The sequence below is a fragment of the Papio anubis genome, chromosome 13 (genome assembly GCF_008728515.1).
Source record: "Papio anubis isolate 15944 chromosome 13, Panubis1.0, whole genome shotgun sequence".
Taxonomy (NCBI): Eukaryota; Metazoa; Chordata; class Mammalia; order Primates; family Cercopithecidae; genus Papio; species Papio anubis.
The window spans coordinates 67335346-67345116 of record NC_044988.1 but is presented as its reverse complement, the minus strand read 5'-3'; the positions used below and the strand labels follow the sequence as shown (position 1 = coordinate 67345116).

At 45.1% G+C, this 9771-nt stretch overlaps 1 protein-coding gene across 8 annotated transcripts in view; it reads left to right on the top strand.

Moving 5' to 3' along the window:
- Positions 1–452: 452 nt before the first annotated feature.
- The window catches only part of TRIM14 (tripartite motif containing 14), a 56791-nt gene continuing 47472 nt past the window's right edge, over positions 453–9771 (top strand). For 6 of the 8 annotated variants that reach the window (XM_017949706.2, XM_021927334.2, XM_031654343.1 and 3 more), the window contains exon 1: positions 453–861. In XM_017949706.2, the coding sequence (XP_017805195.1) occupies positions 655–861 (207 nt within the window). In that variant the 5' untranslated portion in view covers positions 453–654. Of the gene's footprint in view, positions 862–1884; positions 1907–8964; positions 9732–9771 lie in introns of those variants that run through there. The other 2 variants (XM_021927336.2, XM_021927335.2) reach the window with 2 other exon arrangements.

The following is a 9771-nucleotide window of genomic DNA, read 5'->3' as shown; positions in this document are numbered from 1 at the left end:
TCTGCCCAGCAACTGCCTGTTCAACTTTCGGATTGAAGCCACCCGTATTAATTCTTGTAATCAAGTATTATTATTTTAAAACAATGTATGCAATCCTCCTCCTTCTGCTTTTAAAAGCCTCTACTTTCCTTTGCCTCCCTGCGTACTCCGCGCCTCTACCCCTTGGGTGCCATGGCACATTTATTCCCGAATTGCAATCCTTCTGCTCAGTCCGAAATAAACTCAATTGGAGAATCTCTGTGTCGTTATTTGAGCTTGACTAGGTTTCTTATAGTTGTGGGAATGATTATCTTTCCTGGAAAAAGGGCAAGAGAGGATCAAGGGAAAGTGAGAGGAGCACCCCTGGAAGGTCCAGCCAACTTTGGTCCCATCACCAGGGCTGCAGTTTTCTGGGCGTTAGTGGTCCAGCGTCATTAAGCAGGAAGCCCACCCTCTCCCGGCTGGCTTATTAGGAGCCTCCCATTTCTGCTGAGGCCACCTCCTGGCCTGGGCGGGCAGAGGGAGCACCCTGGTGGTCGGAGGATGCTCCCTGCAGGCTGTCAGCCTCCCAGCGGCCGGCCGGCCGGCCTGGAGCCGCCCCGCCCACGGCCGAGGTTTCGGTTTCCCGTGGGAGCCCCGCCCCGTGCCCCGGGGAGCCGGAGGTGGCGGAGATGAATGGCGGGCGCGGCGGCCAGCAGCCGGACCTCTGGGGGGTCGGAGCTTGTCGAGGGATGCGGCTGGCGCTGCCCGGAGCATGGCGACCGCATAGCTGAGCTCTTCTGTCGCCGCTGCCACCGCTGTGTGTGCGCGCTTTGCCCGGTGCTGGGCGCGCACCGTGGCCACCCGGTGGGCCTGGCGCTGGAGGCGGCGGTGCACGTGCAGGTGGGGACGGTGTGGACGGGGTTCGCCGCGCGGGAGTTGGGGGAGCCAGTCCAGGCATAACGGCCGAGGAGGGGAGGTACCTGACCGTGGCCAGTGGCGGGTTACAACCTGGAAACCAAAGGTGCCCCAGAGGGCGTCTAAGTGGTCGACCGAAAGTTCAGAGGGGGAGACTGAGACCCAAGGAAGGGCAAAGGCGAGCCAAAGCCATCAGTTGAGCTTCAGAAAAGGTGGGTTTAGGAGTGAGAGGTTGGGAGCCCAGGCTGGTACCCAGATGTCCTTGACTGTGTCCACCATGGTCGATCCACCACACTGCCATTGGGCTGGAAGATAGTCTGCCTTCCAGTTAACAGAGGTGCAAACTCTCCCTCTTAATCAACAGCCCTATGTAGCTAAGAAAGCCACACAGACATCTCGGGTTTACTCAATCTGCAATCCATAGAAAGGGCCTGTGAACCTTGAGTTGAGGACGGCTGATTGCCCTTGGAGCAGCCTCAGCTGTCACTACCTACCTCCTCTCCCCTCCCCGGCCACACAGACACTCCCATTCCTACTCGTGGCAGCCTTGGGTGAGCCATTATTATTACGGCCATTTTATAGGCCACAAGAGGAAGGCTCTGGAGGCAGGGTCAGGCCTTGAACCCAGGACTCCATTAGCCAGATGCCCCCAGTAGAGCCATTGTCACCATAGAACCTCACCCAGGTATAATCCTAACAGTGCCCAGGGACTTTGGGCTCTTGCTCCAGCTTTCCAGCTGACTTATTCTGTGGCTCCTCTCAAATCCTTCTCTCTCTCTGGGTTTCATGAAGCCTGGGCACGGTAGGCCCTCCTGTCTGACAGATGTTGATCCTACCACTTCCCTCTCCAAGAAGTCTTCTGTGATGAACTCGGCCTCATCTTGAGCTTTTCCCCGGTACTGCATGACTCCAGACGACCACATTGTGACAACCTTGGAACTCCAAGGTGAAAAGGGGATCATGGGGGACAATCCAGTGGAGTCATGGGCTCAAGACCTGTCCCTGCCACCAGACCCTTCCTTTTTTTAACGTATGTAATTATAATAATGGCTGCTTGAAAAACCTATTCAGAACTAACAAGACTGCTTTCCACAGATCTGGCTGAAGAGTCTCACCCATCCATTTGTCCATTCCCCTACCCACTACCTACTGTCAACTTGAAGTAATAAGATTCAGAAAATATGATTAAGTACAGAGTTTATCCAAGCCTAAAGCCTGAGGATGGCCAACTGGGACCATAGAATCAAATTTCCGAGACTATCCACTCTGATTAGCAGCAGTTACATATAAGTTTTTAAGGAAAAAAGAAGAGGCAGTTCCTAAATTCTTTACCAAGAATTTACATTAAAATGACATAAGCAGTCGGGCACAGTGGCTCATGCCTGTAATCCCAGCACTTTGGGAGGCTGAGGCAGGAGGATCACATGAGGCCAGGAGTTCGAGACCAGCCTGGCCAACATGGTGAAACCTCATCTCTACTAAAAAATATGAAAATCAGCCAGGTGTGGTGGTACACGTCTGTAATCCCAGCTACTCAGGAGGCTGAGGCATAAGAATTGTTTGAACCCGGGAGATGGAGGTTGCAATGAGCCGAGATCATGCCACTGCACTCCAGCCTGGGTGACAGAGTGAGACTCTGTCATAAATAAATAAATAGAAAAAGAGAATGTCTATGGCAGAACAACACCAAACCTATTCCACTGGTGAGTCAACAAAAACATCATGAAGAAAATCCCAAGCCGCCTTTAAAATCCAGGAATTGGCTTCTAAAACTTTTTCTACAACCTTCTTTGTTGTAGCCAGGAAATAATTCAGGATTTAGTCCAAATTGTAGGAAAATAATAAAAACTCGAAAACAATGGCCAGGGCTGGAATCTAATAACAGGAATAACAGGTGTGCAGCACTAACAGGTGTGCTAAGATTTTCTTCTGAAACGTAATTTTTCTCTCTCTAGTTCCCTGTTTTTAGCAAAAATGAGTCTTGATAGGACAAATTTACTTGCAAATTAAGTTTTAGTAGTATACTTGGCCTGGTAATTTGCATTATTGGAACTTTCATAAGGAATTTTGGATTTCACTTTTTTTTTTTTTTTTTTTTTGACACAGGGTCTCACTCTGTCACCCAGACTAGAGTGCCATGGCATGATCTTGGCTCACTGCAACCTCCACCTCCCAGGCTCAAGCGATCCTCCTACCTCGGCCTCCCAAGTAGCTGGGACTATAGGCATGCACCACCACACCTGGCTAATTTTTTTTGTACTTGTACTTTTTTTTTTGTAGAGATGGGGTTTCACCATGTTGTCCAGGTTGGTCTAGAATTCCTGGGCTCAAGTGATCCTCCTGCCTCAGTCTCCCAAAGTGCTGGGATTATAGGCATGAGCCACTATGCCTGGCCTGGATTCGACTTTTAAAAGCCTCACAGCTAAAAAGCCAAACCAAGGATTTACCATCAGACTATGCCTGTGATACCCACACACATTGGGCGAATTCTTCTCTTCTCAAGGTTCCAAAATATCTTGAGGTTTCTAGACCTGTCAGAAAGTGACATTCTTTACTTACCACAAGGTTGGGAACCTTGTAAGGGAACTGTGTAGACAAGGTACCAAGCCAGTCCAGTCTTTCCAAGAGTCTTCTTTTTTTTTTTTTTTTTTTGAGACAGGGTCTCACTCTGTTGCCCAGGCTGGAGTGCAGTGGTGCAATTTTGGCTCACTGCAGCCTCTGCCTCCCAGGTTCAAGTGATTCTCCCACTTCAGCTTCCTGAGTAGCTGGGACTACAGGTGTGAACCACCACTCCTGGCTAATTTTTGTATTTGTTGGTAGAGATATGGCTTCACCATGTTGGCCAGGGTGGTCTTGAATAACCCAACGTCAAGTGAACTGCCCACCTCAGTCTCCCAAAGTGCTGGGCCCCCTTTTATTGTATTTTATTTTATTCTTGTTAACATTTTTTAATAGAGGCAGAGTCTCACTATGTTCCCCAGGCTGGTCTCAAACTTCTGGACTCAAGCGATCCACCTACCTCAGCCTCCCAAAGTTCTGGGATTACAGGCCTGAGCCACCAAGCCTGGCCACCAAGGGTCTTTTTATGGCTCTGTAAAGTCAACTTCAGTTCCTCAAAGCAGTCTGGTCATATATGAAGACATATCATTTCAGTAAAAGCCTTGGTAAAATTACCAGAGTCTCCAATGTGGCCTGTTATGAAAGAAAACATATTCTTATTGAACTTATGCAAATAACTATATTGTCATAAAATTACAATAGCCACGTGCGGTGGCTCACGCCTGTAATCCTAGCACTTTGGGAGGCTGTGGTGGGCAGATCAGTTGAGGTCAGGAGTTGGAGATCATCAGCCTGGCCAACGTGGTGAAACCCCGTCTTTACTAAAAATATAAAAATTATGCCGGGTGCAGTGGCTCACGCCTATAATCCCAGCACTTTGGGAGGCCAAGATGGGGGGAGCACGAGGTCAGGAGTTTGAGACCAGTATGACCAATATGATGAAACCCTATCTCTACTAAGAATACAAAAATTAGCTGGGCATGGTGGCGGGCACCTGTAATCCCAGCTACTCGGGAGGCTGAAGCAGGAGAATTGCTTGAACCCAGGAGGCAGAGATTGCAGTGAGCCAAGATTGCACCACTGCACTCCAGCCTGGGCAACAGAGCGAGACTCCGCCTCAAAAAGAAAAAAAGAAAACTTAGCCAAGCGTGGTGGCATGTACCTGTAATCCCAGCTACTTGGGAGGCTGAGGCAAGAGAATTGCTTGAACCTGGGAGGCAGAGGCTGCAGTGAGCCGAGATTGTGCCACTGCACTCCAGCCTGGGTGACAGAGCAAGACTCTGTCTCAAAAAATAATAATAATAATAATTTTAAAAATGAAAATAAAAAATAAAATACTCACAAATAGTTTGCAAATTTTGGAGAAATCAGATAAAGAGAAAGACAAATATTTCAATTTTGCTCACAAAAGTATACTTTATCCAGTTGCTGTGACAAAAGAAAAAATTTTCTTTACTGAAAAACAATATAAAAAGAATCAGCAATGTTTCAAATATTTTAAATCATAAAAATCACTTTTATCCTCTTATCAGTTTAGTCCCATGTAAATAATTCTTGCTGTATTTGATGTTGGGTTATCAGTCTTCATGAATGCCTCAAGTTTTTATTAGAGTTCTGGAAGTTTTTAGTTAGTCCAGTGGTATGATCTCTGAAGTTACCAGAAACCTGTATTCAAGAGTACTTGTCAGGATTTTTTTCAAAAATATCCTTAAAGAAGAAGCAAATTTTGGACTGTAGCTGATTATAAATGACTTTTTTTAAAAAGAATCAAAGTAAAATAAAAATTGTCTATGGATGATAAAAGGCTTAGAATAGCCACGGTCAAAGATGAAATTGACTAGGATATTTGGTTATTTGTGTGGCATTCAACAGTTTATCATAATAATTATGATAATGATATACTGATAACATATACCAAGACATATCAGACTTTTAGGAATCTCATACAATTTTGGAACACATTAGTAATACACTTTTATAAATATAACTCAAAGAAACAGCATTTCGGCCCGGCGCGGTGGCTCAAGCCTGTAATCCTAGCACTTTGGGAGGCCGAGACGGGCGGATCACGAGGTCAGGAGATTGAGACCATCCTGGCTAACACGGTGAAACCCCGTCTCTACTAAAAAGTACAAAAAACTAGCCGGGCGAGGTGGCGAGCGCCTGTAGTCCCAGCTACTCGGGAGGCTGAGCCAGGAGAATGGCGTAAACCTGGGAGGCGGAGCTTGCAGTGAGCAGAGATCCGGCCACTGCACTCCAGCCTGGGTGACAGAGCGAGACTCGGTCTCAAAAAAAAAAGAAACAGCATTTCTTATTTGACAATATTTCCCATATGACTTTGACATCCCAAATAAGCCTAATGTGTCTCTTTTGGACTTCCAGGGGTTCTGGTTACGCCCAAGTTAGCTTGGGTCAAAAGGACTTAATTTTTGAATTTAAAATTTAATTTTGGAAAGTATCTCAAATATTAAAGGTTTAAAACACTTGATATAAAAATAAGAAAGGTTTAAAATACATGATCAAAATAGAATCACAGGTCACTACAAAATAATGGTAATTGATTTAGCCAAAATGATAATTCAAAGATTTCAAAAAGCAAAAATCACTCTGATAGAGGAGATTCAGTTCTCAATCAAGAGACCTACAAAAGAGAGCAGGGGACAAACTCTCCCCTGTTACCTTTTCTTTGCCATCTATGCAAAAGCAAATACATCTTTCACTGTCTCTTATTAATACTACATTACATTTTTATTCAAAGGAGAAAAACAAGTTTTACTTTTAGGCCAGGCACAGTGGTTCATGCCTATAATCCCAGCCCTTTGGGAGGCCAAGGCAGGCAGATCACTTGAGCTCGGGAGTTCAAGACCAGCCTGAGCAACATGGTGAAACCCTGTCTCTACAAAAGATACAAAAATTAGTTGGGTGTGGTGGCATGTGCCTATAGTCCCAGCTACCTGGGGGGTTGAGGCAGGAGGATTGCTTGAGCCTGGGAGGTTGAGGCTGCAGTGAGCCAAGATTGCACCACTGAACTTCATCTTGGGTGACAAAGTGAGACCCTGCCTCAAAAAAAAGAAAAAAATTACTTATGTATCAGTATATTATCAATTATCCAATCTCAGTCAGTTTTGACTACACAAGGTAAGATTTCCATAAACCTTCAATAATCTCTCACCATTTTCTATTAAAGAGCAGATCAATGCTCTGATAAAACCCAGTGGTTGTTCCAACACAGGAGCCCAGATTCTGGCCTTACATGAGTGTACTTTTGATATTAATACTTAAGTTTTAGAAAAACTTATTAAAAATTTCCTTCTTTTTTTTTTTTTTTTTTTTTTGAGATAGAGTTTCGCTGCTGTTGCCCAGGCTGGAGTGCAGTGGTATGAACTGTCTCACTGCCACTGCACTTTCATAAGGAATTTTGGGTTTCACCATGTTGGCCAGGCTGGTCTCCAACTCCTGACCTCAGGTGATCCACCTGCCTCGGCCTCCCAAAGTGGTGGGATTACAGCCATGAGCCACCGCACCAGCCATTTCCTTCTGATTTTTTTTTTTTTGGAGATGGAGTCTTGCTCTGTCACTCAGGCTGGAGTGCAGTGGCATGATCTCTGCTCACTACAACCTCCACCTCCCAGATTCAAGTGATTCTCCTGCCTCAGTCTCCTGAGTAGCTGTGACTATAGGCGCGTGCCATCACACCTAGCTAATTTTTGTATTTTTAGTAGAGATGGGATTTATGCATGTTGGTCAGGCTGGTCTCAAACTCCTGACCTTGTGATCTGTCTGCCTCGGCCTCCCAAAGTTCTGGGCTTATAGGCATGAGCCACTGCACCCAGCCATTTCCTTCTTATTTTAACCAATTTGATCACATACAAAATGACTTTTACGAGATTAATCTTCCACAGACCTTCTAGAATTTGCTTAAATCTTCAGTTTTGTCCTATACTTCCTTTTTATTTTGGCATTCTACGTTAGGACAAAAATTTACTTCCCTTTTCCCGTTATCATTTTGACTACACAAAGTTCTCTCTCATGCAAAAGAAAAATTACTCTTTCAACAGTCTTTACAAAAAACACATCTGACTTTCTCTATACCCTCTGTAAATAGAATTGTTTCTTTTATATCAAGTAGTTTTAATCACATATATTAACTATAATTTTCACTCTTAGTAACCCAAATTTCCAGTGAAAAACCTAGGAAGTAAGTAATTTTTAGCTGTTTTCTACCAGCATTTGTAGATGAAAATAATTTCATAATTTCTAGAAAGATGGCTCCTAAATTTTTTTTGTTAACAGATTGAAATATATTTAGCTTTTTTATACCATATAAATGATTCAGACATTTTATGATGACCTATTACTTAATTTAACATAACGTGATATTAAGTTACTGAAAACAATTTTTGTTTGTTTGTTTGTTTTTGAGACGGAATTTCACTCTTGTTGCCCTGGTTGGAGTGCAATGGTGCGATCTTGGCTCACTGCAACCTCCGCCACCTGGGTTCAAGCGATTCTCTTGCCTCAACCTCCCGAGTAGCTGGGATTACAGGCATGCACCACCACGCCTGGCTAATTTTGTATTTGTAGTAGAGATGGGGTTTCTCCATGTTGGTCAGACTGGTTTCGAACTCCTGACTTCAGGTGATCTGCCCACCTTGGCCTCCCAAAGTGTTGGGATTACAGGCGTTAGCCACCGTGCCCAGCCTGAAAACAGTTTTTAAAACTATGAAATGTTCATTTATAAACTTTTATCCCATTTATATTTATTTTATTTTTTCATTCTTAACTATTTTGCCTGAATAGTTCATTAAACAAAGCTAGCCACCATCAATTTACTTCTTTGCTAATCATTTCTGTAGCCTGTGAATGTCATCCTCCCAAGCAGCTGGGACTTGAGGCATTCTCCACCATGCCCAGCCAGGTTTTTTGTTTTGTTTTGTTTTGTTTGTTGATTTTTGGTAGAGATGGGGTCTTGCTATGTTGCCCAGGCTGGTCTCAAACTCCTGGACTTAAGTGATCCTCCCACCTCAGCCTCCTGAGTAGCTGGGATTACAGATGCAAGCCACCATGCTCAGCTCTTGAATCTCATTATGTAAGGTTGACACTGTGAATACTTATTTTGCGTCCACATACCCAGTTTCCTATCCATTCACCCATTATTCATTCATCCATCCATCATTCACCAAGCATCTATTCAGCATACATTTTGGGCCATGAGTCAAGGAATAGATCAGATCCTTCCCTGACCTGGAAGAGTTCCCTGGCTGGTTGGGGGAAAAGCTGGCAGCTCCTGACGATAAATTCTTTTTTTTTTTTTGGAAATAGGGTCTCACTCTGTTGCCCAGGCTGGAGTGCAGTGGCGTAGTGGCATGATCATGGCTCACTGCAGCCTCCTGGGCTCAGGTGACCCGCCCCTGACCTCATCCTCCCAAGTAGCTAGGACTACAGGTGCATGCCACCACGCCTAGCTAATTTTATTTATTTATTTATTTATTTATTTATTTATTTATTTATTTATTTGCAGTAGAGGCAGAGTCTCACTGTGTTGCCCAGGCTGGTCTCAAACTCCTTGGGCTCAAGTGATCCTCCTACCTCAGCCTCCCAAAGTGTTGGGATTACGGACATGAGCCATCATGACTGACCAGCCCCTGATAATTCTGTTCAATTCAGCAAACACTTCTGTGTCACCCCCTGGTCCCTGTGGGGAGTGGGAATGAAGCAAGCCTGCCCTCAAGAAGCTCCCAGTCAATGGGGCGGCCAGATCTGGGCCCAGCAGCTGAGTGTAAGGCCAGCTGTAAGAAAGGCTAAGATGGAGATGAGATCACACCCTTAGGGAAGGGGAGTGCAGAACAGACTTTGGGGAAAACAGCAATTTCCAAAAGCAGAGATATGGAAGGTGGGAAGAGCAGGAAGCATGAACCCCACTGACCTCTCATGTAGTCCAGGGCCAGAGGGTCACAGACTCCCTGGAATGTATGTTTCATGAGGGCAGCACCTGGAACAGGGCCCAGCACATAATAGGTGCTCAGTTAATACTCAATAAGTAGATGCTCTTTCCCAGACCCCAAGCTGTTTGCCTTAAAGTCCTATTTGAAAGACTGGGAAAGCAAGTCACAAGCAAGACTTGTCCTAGATAAAGTAAAGTGTGAGGAGGGGGTGCAAATCAAGATTTGAGGCATACCTGATGCGGACCTCCAAGGATCAGAGAGGTCCTAGTCCCAGCTCATCCACTAACTTGCCACATGACTTTGGGCAAGTCACCTCACCTTCAGATGCCTCCATTGGAAAAGAATACCAGGGTGAGAGGAGGTGACCCCTGCGGGGGGCCTGTTATTTGGA